Source organism: Tursiops truncatus, chromosome 11 (assembly GCF_011762595.2).
Source record: "Tursiops truncatus isolate mTurTru1 chromosome 11, mTurTru1.mat.Y, whole genome shotgun sequence".
NCBI classification, from domain to species: Eukaryota; Metazoa; Chordata; class Mammalia; order Artiodactyla; family Delphinidae; genus Tursiops; species Tursiops truncatus.
In genome coordinates this window covers 82,108,841-82,127,768 of record NC_047044.1, presented here as the reverse complement: position 1 = coordinate 82,127,768, position 18,928 = coordinate 82,108,841, and the positions used below count along the sequence as shown (strand labels likewise).

At 39.4% G+C, this 18,928-nt stretch overlaps 1 protein-coding gene and 1 long non-coding RNA gene across 7 annotated transcripts in view; one reads left to right on the top strand and one right to left on the bottom strand.

Annotated features, from left to right (window-relative positions):
- The window catches only part of LOC109550189 (uncharacterized), a 169,453-nt gene that overhangs the window by 77,863 nt on the left and 72,662 nt on the right, over window positions 1-18,928 (top strand). The gene's annotated exons all lie outside the window — the stretch shown is intronic.
- LMNTD1 (lamin tail domain containing 1) overlaps window positions 10,050-18,928 on the bottom strand; it is a 434,715-nt gene continuing 425,836 nt past the window's right edge. Inside the window, exon 19 of the mRNA XM_073788952.1 lies at window positions 10,050-13,082. Within this exon, the coding sequence (XP_073645053.1) occupies window positions 13,075-13,082 (8 nt within the window). The 3' untranslated portion in view covers window positions 10,050-13,074. The remainder of the gene's footprint in view (window positions 13,083-18,928) is intronic.

Genomic DNA, 18,928 nt, shown 5'->3' with positions numbered 1-18,928 from the left:
TACCTTGTTCCATAAGGCTCTACAAGACCCACTCACCCCTTGCCTCTCTGATCTGACCTTCCTCTACTCTCCTCCATGCTCCCCAGTTCCAGTCATGCCTCCCTCCTGTTCCTCACGCACACCAGGCCCACTCCCACCCCAGAGTCCCTGTGCTTGCCATCCCTCCTGCTGCAACTCCTTCATGTCTCCACTTGGCTTGTTCCCCCATCTTCACAGTATCAGCTGGCATGTTACCTTCTTAGGGACACCTTCCCTGTCCAACCTATTTAAAATTGCAATAAACCCCCTCCACTCTTTCCTTATCACCCTTCCCTGTTTTGTTTTCCAGCCTAAAAGTACCTTCTAACTTGCTGCGTTGATGTACTTACATATTCTGTTCATTGTTAGTCTCCCACCACTAAAATATAAGCTCCGTGAAGGCAGAGATTTTGTCTGTTTCCTGCCTCCGCTCTGGTCCAGGATACCTCCCAGCATGGTGAACAGCCCATGAGAACAGAGCCGGCACTCAGTCATTCTATGTTGAATACATTGCTTAAAAATAGTTTCATATATTACTTTTCTAAATCATATATGCAATGACCAAAGTATTTTCTAAATCAAAAATTGGTCTGACATTTGTAAATCACAAATTGTAGGGTTTGGGCACAAATGCTGCATTCTGGGGTTTTTTTCTGGGGTTGATGATTCAAAGACAATGGAACAGTGATTTGAAATCAGGATGGCCTGTAAAATCCAGAACTTATCATGGCTAAACTGTGCCTGGATAGACAATAGCTGAGTCCTAGTAGAAACCCTTTAAACCCTGAAAGGGGATCTGGTGTAAATGTTGTTGACAGTAGAGAGATTCTTCAGCAGCCACAGCTCCCAAGACTTCTTTCAATTCAAAACTTAAGTAACCACTTAGTTTACATAATAAGTTAGGTCAGTGGGTATGTACTTAAGTCACCAACCTATATTCATACATTATTTCTTCTTCTGATTATATACATTCTTATATATATGTTCTGATATATGTGTTATACTGTATGTATATGACTGAAATTAAATTCCTCTGGGGTTCCATTTAAACACCCCAAGTCAAGCAATACTTTTTTTTTTGAAACCCAAATCTCTTCAGTGGTATTTTCCTTTGTGGTAATGGAAGATAGCTGATAGTAGATGATTAGATGGAAGTGAAGTAATTTGGAAAACAGTTCAGAGTAAGTTTGAGAGTAAAATGGAGGAAAAAACAAACAACAACAGTGAAGAATCCACATTCTCTAAACTTCAGGCTGTATAACGGCTGTTGTCAGCAGTACACATTTGAGTTATGAGGTAAAGTGATGAATTGGCTGGGTCTCAACAGGAGATAACATTGGGACCCGATAACTTAACATTGCATATTGAGCTCAGAACCACACTAGCCTCAATAAGTCCCCAGCATCCTTAACTGTACATTTCCCACTAATTATATTTCTTACGGTTGTCAGAGATCATTAATCTTGAAGTTCTAAGACAGTCTACTTTCATGAGAAAACAATAATCAAAGCCCAGGACATAACACAAGTCTAACTGCCATGATAATGAATTGTTAATACTTATCTGTTGACTCGTTGTACTTTTTGAGAATGATCTGGGTTTATCTCTTTTCCTTATGGACAAAATCAGTTACATTTTGGATAGATCCTTTGCTAATGTTCCCAAGTGACAATCAGTATTGAAACTCAAGAGGTACAGGCAAATGGCTCCTCCTAAAATGAAGAGACAGGAAGTAAAGTGGAATCTCTCTCATTTCCATGGTTTTCAGAAGACGTACCTCTCCTGTCTCCAGAGCAAGCTCAGCGTGTTCTCTGAAGTCCCATCCTCCCAGCGCCTGCCTGGTGACTTTTATGTTTAGGCCCTTCACTTGAAAAGGCACAGGCTTACGAAACAGCTGTTCACAATTAAATTAATTATCATTTGTCAACAGCATTCTGAGCTCGGAAATTCTGTGTTCACAGAAGAGAAAGCTGCCAAGCCACGGTGCTCTTCAGAATGCGCCTGCACTTACATCACCCATCTAGTTTGGGAAGGCAGCTTTAAGGTTTTCAAAGCAGTGACAGTATCTTTGTAAAACTATTGTCACACACTCCACTAATCTTTTTCTCTTAACTTTAGAGCATTTGCTCGTCATTTGTCTGAGATTTTATTTCCCTTGGATTTTGACACACCACTTCAAAATGGAAGACCAACAGCAGAGAATAAAGTGGGTATAAGAAAATCAGTGTGGTCCTCTAAGAATGAACACTTAACGGATGACGCTGAAGTTCCTTGGCAGTAACTCTGTGAAATTTATGAATCAGAATTCTAACCATTTAACTCTTGGTTAAAACTTTTCTTTGCTGACATAAGTAATCTGAAGAGCTAACTAAGACTTGGAGGACCCAGAGCTTTAACTGTACTGACTAACCCTAAAGACTGTGTATGTTCACGTAATGTAAAGTTCAGTCAGGAAGGGAATTAACCTCAAACTCGCCAGGTAATTATTGAGAAAAAAGCAAGTGTGTTTAAGTTACCTGGGTAGGTACTTTTGAGTTCTTCTTCTTCTTTTTTTAAAATTTTTTAATTTGAAAATGGGGGAGTCATTTAGAAAGGGGGAGTCATTTCTAAAATATTTAGAAAATATTTTATCCAATTAGAGTTTTCAATTAAAGTTAAATTCTTCTCCCTATTTTCGTTTAATTTATTTTATTTTAGCATTTTTGAACACCCCTCAAAAAATCCAACATGTAGAAAAGCAACATGCATGAATATGTTTCTTGAAAATAGGAAACATTTGGGAAGTGATTTAAATGTCCTATAGGTGAATAGATAAATAAATTATGAGATTTGACCCAATGGCCATTTTAGTTTGTTATGAAGACTACGGAGCAACAGGTACTGTGCTTATGATAAAATTACATAAGATAATCCAATGATATTATTGAAAAACAAAAAGAAGGAAAAACAGGCTATAAAGATTGTTATGTACTGATTTCAAGTGTACCTGTTTCTGTAGCTTTCAAAATCTTTATGATATGGCTATAAATTTATTATTTAATTCAAAGTAATATATTAGACTTATTTTTATACCAAAGAGAGTCTGTGAAAACCTCGCTGATAAAATCTAAAGGAAACTAGAAAGTTTAGCTTTTGAAAAAACTATTTGAGTTTAAATTAAAAACCAGTTCAGCAAATCTCTTTTTTTTTTTTTTTTTTTTTTGGGTACGCGGGCCTCTCACTGTTGTGGCCTCTCCGGTTGCGGAGCGCAGGCTCCGGACGCGCAGGCTCAGCAGCCATGGCTCATGGGCCCGGCCGCTCCGCGGCATGTGGGATCTTCCCGGACCGGGGCACGAACACGTGTCCCCTGAATCGGCAGGCAGACTCTCAACCACTGCGCCACCAGGGAAGCCCAGCAAATCTTCTCTTGAGCTTCCTGCTCCACCTCCCCCCGACATTTGTTCAACATTTAAAGGTTTTGAATAAGCCTGTAATGTGTAATTTATTCTTCTGTAATGCTATCCCATATTTTTTCTAATCTCTACTTTTTAAAAAGATAGCAAAATAAGCAAATAAACCCACAGTTAGCAAAGAAACACTGGATAATGATGGACATCTACAGTGGTTTTTGTTAGCTGCAAAAGAACTAGCAAAAGCTCCATTTGGCAATTTCAAAGAGCATTTACTTATGTTCATAAAGTGTTCCTAACATAAGTGAATTTTAAACTGTAATACTTCCTTCAAGGACGTCATTTCTAAAACGTGGCAATTACAGATCTTAACGAGGTGTATATTCTTTAGTTGCCAACAAACAAGAGTAACAAATTTATTATCTAGAAGGAGAAGATAAATTCACAAAATTTAAAAATGAAGCATTTACAAAGGTATGGGAAAAAGGAAACCTTATTTTATGGGGCTATGAAAGGGAACTAGAAATACGAAAATCACTTTTTAAGTTTTTGCGAATAGCTTCAGTTTAGAACTAAAGCCTTTCCTTTCTCTTTACTTTTGCGCTATTAAACTGTTTTGCTTTTTAGTGGTGGGGAGCAGATACAGGGCCATCGACATCCTCTTAACGTTGAGCCAGCAGTCCTAGTTGAATACAGAACTTAATGAACAAGGATTTGTGAAGTTTCTGTGATCCTAGAAATATACTGAGTACTCTAATTAGTGCTTCTCTAACTTCAATGTGCATACGGACAACCTAGGGATAGAATTAAAATGTGGATTCTAATCCGGTGGGTCTAGGGTGGATTCTGAGGTGATGGATTTCTAATAAGCTCCCAGGTAATTCAATGCAACTGCTCTAGAGACTAACATTTGACTAGCACCACAGAACACCAAAACGCAAATTTGCATGCCTTTGAGAAAGTGAAATACAGTAGACAATTGGCAGAAGTAAACTCTCGCGCACTTGGCCAGATGTAAGTAAAGCAGCTGCAACAAAATTCCAGCCGACTGCTGGTGTCGGGGGCTGACGTTGTCTGAGGATGAAATGAGAGCTTAAAGTATCTAGTTCAGTGGCTGGTACCAGGTAGGTAACTGTATTTTCCTCTTCTTTCCATAAAAATAATTACCAAATGAAACTGTTAGGGAACACAACCTAATAACATTTCAGCATTTTATACTGATAAAATCAAATGCTGATTGGAGAATGGGCCAGTGGGTGTCATGTAGTGTGCAGAAGACATTACTTAATATACTTGAAATCAGTGTTGCTTTTGCTAGATGATTGGCTTTATTTAGCAAAAAAAGCTGGAAAAAGTGACTTTCCATAAGAGAAGTAAGAGGGAAGTCATCTGTGGACGTGGTGGGTGGGTGGAGAGTTAGAAATGGACTAGGAAGCTAAGGAAATGGGGCTAAGAAGGAAGGTTGATGGAGCAATATGCCTTTATAGGTGGAATGTCCTTGAGAAGTTCCGGGAGATGGTGTGATACTGTGATTTACAATAAGAAATATATATTTGGTCTTTTGTTCCCCAGAAGAGTTCCCCAAACCCTTGGAATTTCCTGTGATGAGAGCAAAGGTGTCTTTTGTCATGTTAATAAGTGACTTTTGGAAACTGTCTGAGGATGCAGGCTGGTTGCCAGGGTAACCAACCATGTGATTATAAGGTCGGACCTTTCAGTTTCACCCCCCTGACTTCCAAGGAGGGAAGGCAGGCTGAATTAATCACCATCAGCCAATGATTTAATCAATCATGCCTCTGTAGTGAAGCCTCCATAAAACGCCAGAAAGATGGGGTTTGGAGAATTTCTGGTTGGTGAACGCATGGAGATTCGAGGGGAGTGGTGTGCTCTGGGGGAGGTCATGGAAGCTTCTAGCCCCTCCCCCATACCTTGCCCTATGCATCTCTTTCATCTGGCCGGTCCTGTGTTATGTCCTTTTATAATAAACCAATAATCTAGTAAGTAAAATGTTTCTCCGAGTTCTGTGAGCCACTCTGGCAGATTAATCTACCCAAGGAGGGGGTCATTGGAACCTCTAATCTATAGCCGGTTTGTCAGGAGCACAGGTGACAACCTGGACTTAGGATGGGTGTCTGAAGTGGTGGTGAGAGATGGCATCGTATAGGACCGAGCCCTCAACCTGTGCGATCTGATAATATCTCCAGGAAGACAGTGTCAGAATTGAGTTAAATTGTTGGACACCCAGTTGGTGTCTGAGAATTGCTTGGTGTGGGGAAAAAACCCACACTTTGCAATTGGGTGCAGAGTCTTATATGGGAATGCTCAAAAGACTTCAGAACAGAGATGTTAGACATTCAGTTCTAAGTTACTTGCTATGCTGTAGGCTAAATGACACAGATCCTTTCTATTGCCCCAAGGCAATGTGTCCTGGACACATACAGCCTTGTAGGAAGCACTTTGGGGTATGGAGGATTCTGGTCATGTCCAGCCTGATGGTTGTGTTCAGCCTGTGGGAAAGGAGAGCAGAAGGCAAGACAAGAATAGCCCATGTTGAATTCAGCAGGAGGTCATCAGTGACTTAAACTCCCTAAACAATCAACAATCCCCAGAGATATTGGAGAGATGGGGGTTTCACATGTTGGGAGCAGGATAATGAGTCTTTGAGAACATTTAGGGAGTTGACAATTTACATAAAAATAAGATGTTAATTGAAGCAGTAATGTGCACAAAAATATGGAATGGAGAGATATCATGTGACCAGAAATCAACTAGCAGACTTAACATACCTTAGATTCCACTTGAGATTTCAAACTATAGGGGAGTACGAGCCATTGTGGGATCTTGAACTGTAATGTGTTTAATTTTCACTTTGTAGATTTTCACTTTGGCAAAACTAATAGGACAGCTTTAGAAAAGCATATTGGTCAATCTGATTAGGACATTTTTCAAAAGTCTTTAAAATTAGAATATCTCCCTATCCCCCATGAAGCTTTTACCTGAAAATTTTATAAAACATAGGTTTAGAATAGCTCAAGCCAACTTCTCAATTTAGGTTCATACCTCCCATCCTTTCCCTTAATAAGATACCTTCCTCACTTCCTGAGACAGCTCCTTGAACAATTTCCCAATAGCATATTTTCATAATGAAGATTGACAATATGCCATTTATTAGCTAGGGAACATGAGTTACATTGTACAGGTTGATATTGCCTTAACACTGAGGGGCAGGGGCGGGGGGAACTGTTACACAGACCATGGCTGCCTTCTCTGAGTATTTGTATGCTTTGCTCTAACAGTAGGTGATGCAGGTGAGAAGCATTTTAAGAGGCCCATGCTGACCATGGAGACAGACCTTCACTCAAGCCAAAGCTCAGTGTAATCAACCACCATATTTGCTTAATGATTTTTAGTTTTTTTTGTTTGTTTTTGTTTTTTGCGGTACGCGGGCCTCTCACTGCTGTGGCCTCTCCCGTTGTGGAGCACAGGCTCCGGACGCGCAGGCTTAGTGGCCATGGCTCACGGGCCCAGCCGCTCCGCGGCATGTGGGATCTTCCCGGACCGGGGCACGAACCCGTGTCCCCTGCATCGGCAGGCGGACTCTCAACCACTGCGCCACCAGGGAAGCCCGATTTTTAGGCTTTATAATGTACATGTATAGCTAGAAATGCTCTACTCCATATTTGTTTTTTTCTCATTGAAAAGTTTTTTTTTTTTAAAGCCAGTCTTACCAAAAGCAAATTTGGAAAAGTTGAGGTTTCTTAGAAAAATAACTGCCGTATTATAGTGGGATAAATTCTATCTCTATATGTCACCGTCCAATGTACTGCCAGATTCCAACGGAGAATCTGGAATTGCTATTTCCCTTCTATAACATATGGGAGCAAGTTCAAACACTTGGCCCCAGAACACAAAGCTCATGAGTTGGTTCACTCTCCTTTTCTTGCCTCATTTCCTGGTTCCTTCTTTTATTCCATCTTCTAAATGCACACCAATATGGATGACCATTTTTCAGAGCCACCCAGAGGCTTCCATTTATTTTCTGTATGTGATCAGCTTCCTTTTCTCCATTTGCTTGAACCATCTTCACTTGTTTCTTAAAGCCAGCTCCATGGCACCTGTCTGGTATTCATTCTCCAAAGAACACACACGATTTTATATTTAGCTTTATTGTAGTACTTCTTTGATACTTTATTTTATTACAAGTATCTTTTCCACTGGTCTATGACTCCCATAAAAGCACAAATTATATTTTGAAAAATTCCGGTGCTTAGCATATAATAGACGCTCAAAAAAAAATTAGTGATTAAGAATGCATGATAGGGAAAAATAAGTTTGCAAAATACAAACTCAACAGACAACTACAAGCCCTTCAAGACATGTCTCCAGCTAATCCACATAGATTTTAGTGATTTAAGGAAGAGGAGAAAAGGTTAAGGGGTTCCTGAAAGGTGGTTCTAGAAATTAAGAGGAAAATTATAATCTCTAGAGCTACTTATTGCTTCAGGGCAATATTTCAGATTTCCCTTGTTTCAGGTAAGCTGACAATATACCCCCAATAAAGGTAAGGTCACAGTTTCTTGCCTGTTGTGATGGGATTCTTTGAACATCAGGATTCACCAGCTGAATGATGGTGAATTGGGGATGTCTTAATTTTCCAAGATTGGGGCAGACATGCTCAGTTAAGATTAAAAGGGAAAGATCAAGTTAAAAAGAAGTATGTTTTTTTTTTCTTGGTGATTTATACATAGTGTTGTTGTTTTTTTAACATCTTTATTGGAGTATAATTGCTTTACAATGGTGTGTTAGTTTCTGCTGTATAACAAAGTGAATCAGCTATATGTATACATACATTCCCATATCTCCTCCCTCTTGCATCTCCCTCCCACCCTCCCTACCCCACCCTCCTAGGTGGTCACAAAGCACTGAGCTGATCATCCTGTGTGTTGATTCTTCCAATCCAAGAACATGGTATATCTCTCCATCTGTTTGTATCATCTTTAATTTCTTTCATCAGTGTCTTATAGTTTTCTGCATACAGGCGTTGTGGTCAGAAAAGATACTTGATACGATTTCAATTTTCTTAAATTTACCAAGGCTTGATTTGCGACCCAAGATATGATGTATCCTGAGAATGTTCATAGTGGTTGTTTTAAAATAAGGCCTCCTATAGAGAAGTGGTGTCTATGCCTTCTCCTCTTGAGTATGGGCTCTATAACTGCTTGACTAAGAGAACATGGCAGAAGGATGCTTTGTCATTTTCTGCATCCAGATCTTGAGAAATTGGTAGCTCCCACTTCCTGTTTCTTAGGACACTCACTCTTGGAACCTAAGTAACTTGTGTGAGGGAGCCCAAGCTGCCTTGTGGAGAGCAGTCAGCACCAATTTTCCTGCCATGTGAATGAACCATCTTGGGAACGGATGTCTTCCCCATGCCACCCCAGTCCCCGAGCCCCTTGTGGTTCCCCTGTTTTCAGCAGAGCAGGAAGTATGAGACACAAGCTTGGAAAGCAGTTTCTATGGTACTTCTGCTCATGGTTACAATGTTCCTCCTTCTAGACCTAAAATTATTATTGGTTGACTAATATAAATATAATGTGTAATACAGGCAGAAAGTAGTATTATTAGTCACCTGTGGATATTAAGGCAAAATTTGACTGCCCGGTGATCCTTTTGGCCTCTTACTCAGAGAACCTTTTCCCCTCTTTCTCAGGACCACAGTACAGACACAAACAACCTATTTAGAACAGACAATACTGTTTTCAAACGATTCCTAAAGTTTTACATTTCTCATGCTGTGGTAACATATAAGCAACAGGCTTATATGAAATTTCACAGTATTCAACACGCTGAGACTGTCTTCAGCCTAAGAAAAAGAAAATATTAGGAAAAAGAAAACTCCTCTAAAAGTAAAATTTCTATTGCATCTGTTTTGTCTTGTAATGTATTCCAAAGAATATGGCTATGTTATGGATATGTCTATATAGATATATTTCAAGTCAGTATTTTTGTAAACATAGATAATTGAGTGGTAACCATTTATATTATCTGAGCACAAAGTTGTATTGCTACCACGCATTTTAAAACTTACTCAGATGGCTAGATTCTAAAGCCTCCTCTACTTGGACTTGGCATTAAGTGCCAAGGGCAGGAGTTTATCCCCGAAAAGAACTCTAGCCCTGACACTGATCTGAAAATTTGGATTCCTCTGCAAAGCTCTTTGGCAATTAACCAAAAATACTTCATCATCTGAACAGTGTTTATCCTTTTACAATTTCTTTCACTATTTCATGCCAAAATAATGAAGTGTGTGTGTGTGTGTGTGTGAGAGAGAGAGAGAGAGAGAGAGAGAGAGAGAAGAAAAGTGCTGGGGTACAGCTCAAAATGTTCACCTATTTTGGGGCGTATTCAGCGGTAGGTAAAGTTTTGGGTTTATTTTCATTGTAATTCATGTAGTTCATCCATCTGTAGATGATTTTGTTTCCCTAAACAGTGAATATTATTATTATTTTAAACATCTTAATTGGAGTACAACCGCCCCACAATGGTGTGTTAGTTTCTGCCCTACAACAAAGTGAATCAGCCATACGTATACATATGTCCCCATATCTCCTCCCTCTTGCCTCTCCCTCCCACCCTCCCCATTCCACCCCTCTAGGTGGTCACAAAGCACTGAGCTGATCTCCCTGTGCTATGCGGCTGCTTCCCACTAGCTAGCTATCTTACATTTGGTAGTGTATATATGTCCATGTCACTCTCTCACATTGTCCCAGCTTCCCCTTCCCCTTCCCCGTGTGCTCAAGTCCATTCTCTACATCTGCGTCTTTATTCCTGTGCTGCCCCTAGGTTCTTCAGAACCAAGTGAATATTATTTAACAATGATCGTTACTCGGATGTTTTATGAAATAACCCTCACTGCTCCTGTAAGATGATTATAAGCAGAGTGCTGCCACCAAATTGCAGAGGCAACGATGAAGTAGCGAATTTCTGGGACCATGAGATAAAGCTCACTGCTGTCTAAGGCTGCTGAAGCCTAAATGATCAATCTTATACCTTTCATTCAGAAACTTAGGAAAACAAAATGCTCCAAACCCACATTCTTTCTTTGTAATCCCTGAATAGTCTTGCCTGAGTATTACCACTTAGGTAGTTAATGATTTGTACCAGTAGAGGTAGGTCATTCTTCCCCTTCCTGTACTGTTCTAGAGAGACTGATAGCCCTTGAGCAGGAAGATAGTTGAGGCTTGTGCTAGAACACTCCATGGTGATGTCACTGACAAGAAATCTACCACACTGAGCATTTATTTCTCTTTTTCTTGCAAGAGCCAAAGGTTATACACTTTCTGAGAGCTCGCTTCACAAAAACAAGCAATACTTAAATGCACCATATTTTTGACCACCCAGAGAGGAAGTGTTCTTACAGAAGAGCTCAGAGGGGATATTGTTGTTGATGAAGTGTCAATGAATCAGATATGTAGGTGAAATTCTTCTGAAGCTACACAATCTTCAAATATAAGGAAGACTATTTGAGCCGAAATATGTTTTGGATTAGGAAACCTCTCCTCAGTCGAGGGAAATAATTGGAAACACCTGAGGCTCACATGCCATTTCTTTTATGTGTTTCTATCGCAAATCTTTGAGGGAAGGAGGTTGGGAGGGATGCCTGCACGGGTGAGGTCGCTTATTGGCTTTAGTTCCCAGAGCCCTTTGGGTTTTACATTTATACTCCCAACTTGAACACGATAATCACAAATGGAGGCAGCTGGAAGAGATTATGAACCATGAAATGTTAACTTTGATTGTACACTCTCGGATGCTCTTATTGTCTCCTCAAATACCGTGGCTACACAGTTTCTATGGTAACTATGAAAAAGAAGAGCCTACACAGTTTAGCCAACGTGTGATTCAAAGATCATACATAATGGTTCAGAGTGGCATAAGGTGTTATTGAGCGTTGTCTGAAAAGGTAGAAGTCTACTCCTAAGTGTCCAAAGACTAAAGAAATAATGTGATCAGTGTGGCTTGGTGACTAGAAAATATTTGTGCTTCATCATTATGCATGGGTTAAACGTGAATCCTTTTTATCTCCAACCAAAAAGCATATGACAAATTATTTTCTCAAGAAATATAACTCTTCTCAGATGCTTTAGACTGGCATATGGCTTTTCTTCCATCTTGGAAATACTAATCTGATTTTACTAGAGTTTTGTTTATTTACCATTTTAACTATTTTTAAGTGCATTCACAATACTGTGCACTATTTCCAGAACTTCTTCATCATCCTGAACAGAGATCCTGCACCCCTTAAACAACAACTGCCCACTCTCCTCTTGCTGACGCCTGGTAAAAGCTATTGTACTTTCCACTTCTATGAATTTGCCTATTCTAAGTACCTCAGAAAAATGGAATCCGAATATTTGTCCTTTTGTGTCTGGCTTATTTCACTTAGCATAATATTTTCAAGTTGTAGCACATATTAGCATTTTATTTTTTTACTGGATGAATAACATTCTATTGTGCGTATATACCCTATTTTAAAAATCCATTCATCTGCTGATGGACACTTGGGTTGTTTCCACCTTTTGTCTCTTATGAATAATGCTGCTATTGATATTGGTATACGTATATGTTTGAGTTCCTTGGCACATGACTTTTTAAAAATAAAGTATTTTTAGCCCTTGATATTTGGATATAGTAAAACAAAACTCAATGATCACCACTAATGATCATTTTTTGGGTTATTTTACGTTTATTTTTTTAAACAGAGTATATCGGGGGAAGGTCCTCACTTTGCTTGCTCTATCTCACCTTCCAAGACTGTATATGCCCCATCTTCCTGCATATGTTATATAAATAAGCAGAAATTAAATTAAATGAAGCTGGGCTACCAGGTATAGACAGGATTTGTTCTCAGAAACTGACGCAATCATACCTTCTGCGTATAAAGAGGGTCAGCATTAAAAATGAGCAAGTTCATTAGTTTTTCAGCTTCTATACTCTTGATGGGTATAGAATAAGATCTCCAAAGACTAAGAAGTGAGAATTGTTAAAAAAAAAAAAAAAAGTAGCTCTATCAGATTATTTAACTGAAACACTCTTGGCATTTCCTATCTGTGGGATTTTGTACCTAGTATCACGAGGTGGAAGAGATTATTTTGGCATTTGAGTTGCATGTAGGCAGGTTTAAAAACCCCCAACTAGTTACTCCATAGAAACTTCATCTATTACTTCCAGCCATTAAGAAGCCAGATTAACACATGCTTTGGGGAGACAGATTCCAAGTGTAGAGAATCAGACCACAAGATTCAGAATTCCTGAAACACGTGCTTTTGGAAAATGCATCTGCAGAAATGGCAGAAGTTGTCGACCTAACAGCTGGGCAGGGTATAAAAGACTGAAATTAGTGACTGGGAAACTTCATGTGCATAAAATGAAAACAGTGATGGTTTTGCTTTTGACCAATGTTTTTCTTCATAACAGCCTAGAAAGCAAATGTTTTAACTTGTCCACGAACTCTCTCTCCTGCTTTAAGAAATGGTTACAGGAAAGTCCTGAGGAATTATCTTTTCTAAGAGAAACCGTGTTCTCGCTTGCTGCTGGTTTCCTCTCCTGGGTGGAAGGCAGGCTGCGTCACGTCAGGCATCCTTGTGTTGTTCTCTAGACTTGGATATTATTGTCCTGAACAAAAGATAAAATGGCAATGCATGATGAAATATAATACAAACTGGAAGTATGTTGAAGTTGTCATAGCAATATAAAGTAGAGATGATGAGTCGTTCCTTCTCATTAATCTTAAATTAAGACCAGGAAATAGCAGATCTAGATCATACGCATGGATGGGGGATGATAACAGGAGGGAGGAAATTATTCGCTGATGCCTCACCTTTTGCCAGGGTGAAAGGATTTTTCATTTTGGTCTCCTTCTAACTCAACTCTGTAACTTGTGTGCTTGTTCAGGTCACAGTTCTTAGGCTGATTTGTGATGTGCAGGGTTTTTTGACTCCTAAGCAGCGTAGCTATTTCAGACTAACTGGTCATGGATACTATTTACTTCTGGTCTTAAATACGAAGATCAAAATGATTCTGAGACAACCAGCTTAATGACTCGTTTCTAAATGTTCACACCCTTCATTTCCTTCTTGGTGGTACTTAAGTAGTACCTAATTATCTCTGCCATTAAATATCTAAGAGGTGCCCCAGATTTAAAATATACCAGGTAACATGCACACAAATGTAATAAAGAAGAGAAGGTTTTGTTTCTCTGTTTGCAATTGCTTGAGTCTTCTCTAGGAGACTTAGCAGGAGACTCCTCAGCCTGAGATGTTTATGTTCTACCCTCCTCTGTGGAAATGGAGCTGGACACATCTGCATGGGCATGTCGTTTCCTTTAAACGATGGAATACCTCTGACCCAGCATGGTGAAAAGTCTAGATTGCAGGTCTTTTTATTCCTCCTGTACGGCCTAGCCATGGCACAGTAAGGTGAGGCTGGGAAGACAGAGGACAGGGTAGCTGACAGACTTTGAAGGAAAGAAGTTATAGGAAACAAATATTCATGAAATTTCAACTGACTGAAGAATTTTGGAAATAGACCACTTTGAGGGCAGAGAGGAGAGAGATATTAGTACATATATGGAAGGAAAATATAACAAAATACAGATAGAAAACACTGACATCAGAAAATTTAATCATTAGACTTTCAAAACTCCTTTAGCAAGGTTTCATATTAAAAGTATTAAATATTAGTCCTCCTTTCTATGCTGCTAAATACTGACTCTTAAAACTCACTATTTATGAGTTAAATACTCATAAAAACTGTCCCCAGGAGGAGAAATTGTTATGGAAGGTTCTTGTCAGGGTCCTAAGAAAGTTTCAGTGAAGGGCTAGAAGGACACCCCGTGTTTGAGTTGTCCAGTTTGGTCCATTCAGAACAATAAGTATTGTGTGAACACATGTCAGTTCATGGAAGGACGCTATCACTGGTACTTTATTAGGAGTCCTAATACAATACACGGGAGTATCTCGTAAATGTAAGAACTTTTGCCAATTGTGAACTCAATATCCCATGCTTGCAATTTTGGTGCTGTCTTCCCAGGTCCTAATCAACTGCATACTCTTGAGGACAGTGCTGGTGATATGTAACAAGTCCCACTTCTGCCCCTGATCCTTCTTCCCTCTTTATTCTCTATCCTAGATTGTCATGTCTCCTAGCAATCTGAGAGTTCATGTGGCAGGTGGGACATGATGTGGCCTTGCTAGAGTTCTCTTCTCTAACCTGTGGAAAGTTCTGTTTCTGCAGCATTCTGTGACATTACCCATCTGCACTGCCCATTATTCAGACAGCAGAACTCTCACACATTCCTCGCAAAGAACTAAGCAAAGAGAGCTTTTGAGAGCTGTGACTCCAAGTGCAATGGCATGGAGTTATTCAATTGTAGCCTAGACATGTGATTAGCAGTTAAAGAATCTAGAGATTGAACTTTAATTTTCTGTGTTTGTACCAATAATTGACACTCTTAACTTAGCAATTTTGGAAATAGGACTTGAATCTTTTTTAGTGTGTGGAGAAGTCTTAAGATTCTCACGGTAGCCAACTCCTTTCTTGTAGCTCAAGACAATCTTTATTTATTTATTTATTTATTTTTGGTTGCATTGGGTCTTCATTGCTGCAAGCGGGCTTTCTCCAATTGCAGCGAGCGGGGGCTACTCTTCATTGTGCGAGCTTCTTATTGCGGTGCCTTGTCTTGTTGTGGAGCACGGGCTCTAGGCGCGTGGGCTTCAGTAGTTGTAGCATGTGGGCTCAGTAGTTGCGGCACGTGGGCTCTAGAGTGCAGGCTCAGTAGTTGTGGTGCACAGGCTTAGCTGCTCTGCGGCATGTGGGATCTTCCCGGACCAGGGATTGAACCCATGCCCCCTGCATTGGCAGGAGGATTTTTAACCACTGCACCACCAGGGAAGTCCCAATCAAGACAATCTTAATGCTTGATTAGCAGAGTGATGTGGAAGAGCGTTGGCATTAGGCTAAGATTCTAGTCTTCACTTTGCCAGTTCCTATCTAAGTGACTTTAGGAAAGTCACTGAATCTCACTGAGCTGAAGTTTCTTCAGCCATAAAAGGGAGATAATATCAGCCCTACCTACCTCATAGGTTCAAACAAGATAATGTGAAAACCGTGAAATCCTGTACAAATGTGTAACAATACGAGTCACCAAGGAATGGTCGTGAATATCATTGAGAACTGAATAATGACTTTGTCTCTGAACAGTTTTCCATGAATAGATATACCAGACTCAGGAGCTGACTGTAATACAGAAATTATTCACTGACAAATGAAGTAAAACTTTGCTCCTAGTAAAGACCTCAGAAATATTCTGAGAGCACACTGATGGTCCATCCTAAAGATGTCACCAGATGGGGACAGAGGCTCTGAGAAGACAAAAGTAAGGCATCCAAGGAACCTAGAACTTTTCAAAACAGAGTGGGTAAAAAAAAAAAAGAACTACCAAAGAATCTCCCACAGAGAGGTTCAGTGAACAAATCTGTGACCATGGTAGTTAAGCAGAATAATGACTGAGGAAGACCAACAGAGGCTAAAACCTTTTGCCAAAATTATGTTATTCAATATCCCATGAGAGGATTCAGAACATTTTTTTCCAACCAAAACCAACAACAACAAAAAATCCTTGTTTTTGTATATAATAAAACTCAACTGCACATTCAGTATTCAGTATAATTCCCTTCTGGCTACAGAAGTGAAGGGTAATTGAATTGTAGAAGGGCTGGTTGCTAATGTCTATGGCAGATTTCAGATCCCATCCTTTGCATTTCAACGACATGCCGCTTAGGGCTATGCCAACTGGAAGAAATGGATCTCGGTATAGAGAAAACTCTAAGACTTCTGGGAGCAGAGATTATATCAGTGGAGGCCAAGGCTGGATTCTTCAGCTTTTTGCAATTAAAAAATCTTTAGTTTAATTTTGACCCTGTGGTTGATTACTAGGTGAATTTTGGTAACTTGTCTCTACAGACTTGTTTCTTTCGCTCTAAAATGAAGTGGCTGTAATAAACCCCTTTACACTCCCAACGTTCTACGAGAAGTGTCTGAGAAGAAAGGTTCTCGGAAGAATAGGAAGAGGTAGCCATCACATGTTTAAGAGTTTGGAAGCTCAAGGATAATGAGGCTATAGAAATGGAGAGAGTGGGCTGGTAAAAAAGTAGGTAACCTTCAGAAAAATAGATGTTGATTAGGAAAAACCTAGGAAGAGACAAGCTGAAAGAAACTGAACAGCTGAGCAATCAGAGAAAACTGGAAAGGTCGGTACACAGATGTGGGTAGCTAGTGGGACCATGCAAGGCCAGCAGGCTGTGTAGAGAAGTCAAGTCACTTCTGCCAGAAGAGTTTAGAATACTAAGAAGTTGGTGATCGGGTGGCTGTAACTTTATTCTTAAATCAAGGAGTGACTCTAAAGCTTAGTCAGAATAAAAAAGAGCAAGAAGACATATAAGTAGATTAGTCATGGACTAGGGCAACAAAGGAAGTCAACTAGAGAAGAACACTGACCAAAAGGATTCCTTGACCAAAAAACACCTTGTCATCAGCACTTTGGGGAAGAGTTAAACACAACCACTTACAAAACAGAAAGCCATTGAAAGCCATTGAAATCTTCCTCAGTTACTTAGATGTTGATATCAGCACGAAAAAGATGAGGCAATGCAAGAAGTGACTGATTAAATGATGCAAAGTCATTTATCAACTGAGTAGCTGAGGCCAGAGTTCTTAATCTCCCCTTTCATCACCATTTAAAAGACACACAACTAGAGAGCTTCTGCAGTCTCTTTAACCAGGATAACTTCTGTTATGCTATTAATAATCTGTTGCTCATAGGAATTAAAATGTACTGGTATAGTTGTAAAATTGATTTTTTAGTATTTGAAGTGACTCTGGATTTCAGTCACTCTTACTTGTCCATCCGCAAGGATAGGATGAGGATAGAGGGCAAAAAGTAAAGATGTGATATTTCTTTGTTTCCCATTCTTAAAAAGTTTATCATACAACAGAGATGACAAAAACTGATGGTTCCAAAAGCAACATAAATATTTAACAGAAAACTGATCACTACAGGATATATGAGAACAACCATGTTCTGATGGCTCTTAAAGATGTATCTACAAATTATTTTAGTCATTAGTTTTCTGCAAAGAAGGCAAATTTGCAATATCTTTATATACTTACCTTTAAAAGTTGAATTGTCTGCTTATTGCTTTTGTAACTCAGACGTCCTGTTTTTCCTTGATCTCTGCAAACCCAAAAAGGAGGGTGGGGGGCGGTTAGGGGGATGGGCAGGATCCAGTCCTATATGCCAAGCATTGATTTTTCGCATTGAAACAAACCATGAGATAAACTAACAACAAAAGGATTATCTTTCATTTGAAGAAGAAATCTAAGGTTTAAGGACAATATATAATGGTAACTTGAACTAAAGGGTTTAAATACCACTTGAAAAGTATCATTTGATTATTAAGTCCAAGTTTTCAATGAGTCATTTTAAAAGGAAACATAAATTTCAAGATATAATTAATTAAAACTTTGAGAGAAGAAATATCTGGAAGATATATTTTTTAAAACTGAAGTTGCAGAATAATTTTACCAGCCTGCAAAATTCCTCAAATGCTTTCTACAATTCCAGCAGCCGCAATGATGAAGTAGCTAGTGAAGGGAGGTACAGGAATAAGGCTTCATCCGGAGGGATATACAAGGAGATGTGTGGACAGAAGCAGACACCGCCTAGCCGGCCAATTTAGGCGGCTCTACTCTGGTGATGAATGAGGTGACTGATTCATCACCAGGGTAGAGTGGTGGCTTCCCTCACTTCCATATATTTAGGCAGGGATTGAAAGTCACTTTGTTGAAATATAATTCCTACCTTAAAAAAAAAAAGTGTATCACACTGAAATAGTGCTGGATGGATGACCCCAAGTACAAATTACTTCCAACCCAGCGATGAGATGTTATTTTATTCTTGTAAAATATGAAAGGAAAGAAAAATAATATTCTAGGTACAGACAACAATGAGCTCCTCTGGAAAAAAACCACTACAGGAAAGCTCTTCAACTATACCCAACGCTTTCTTCTTCTCTGTGAGCTCAAAAGAAGAACTATCAAGTGAAATTGCTAGTATTTGATTACAAAGAAACAATATCCAGAAGCTGGATGTGAAAATGTGATTGGCAAGGAAGAGTAACAAAAATGCAGGGTGTTTCTAGTTAACACAGTGTTTCCCTCAGCCACTAACAGGGTTCTAAATCCAGTGAATCAGGATGCTGTTTGGCACATCACAGGGTAAACTTTCTGAATAGTGAGTTATGGACCTGGAATATGGTTAAACAGGCTTCTAAGATATTTTCCTTACATAGGCAGTGGTTTAGACAGAACAATCTGGTCATCACTTCTCATCTTCTGGAGCAATTTGTTGGCCTGAAACAGATTAAATATTTTATGTGTGTCCTTCCAGACTGACTAGCCTG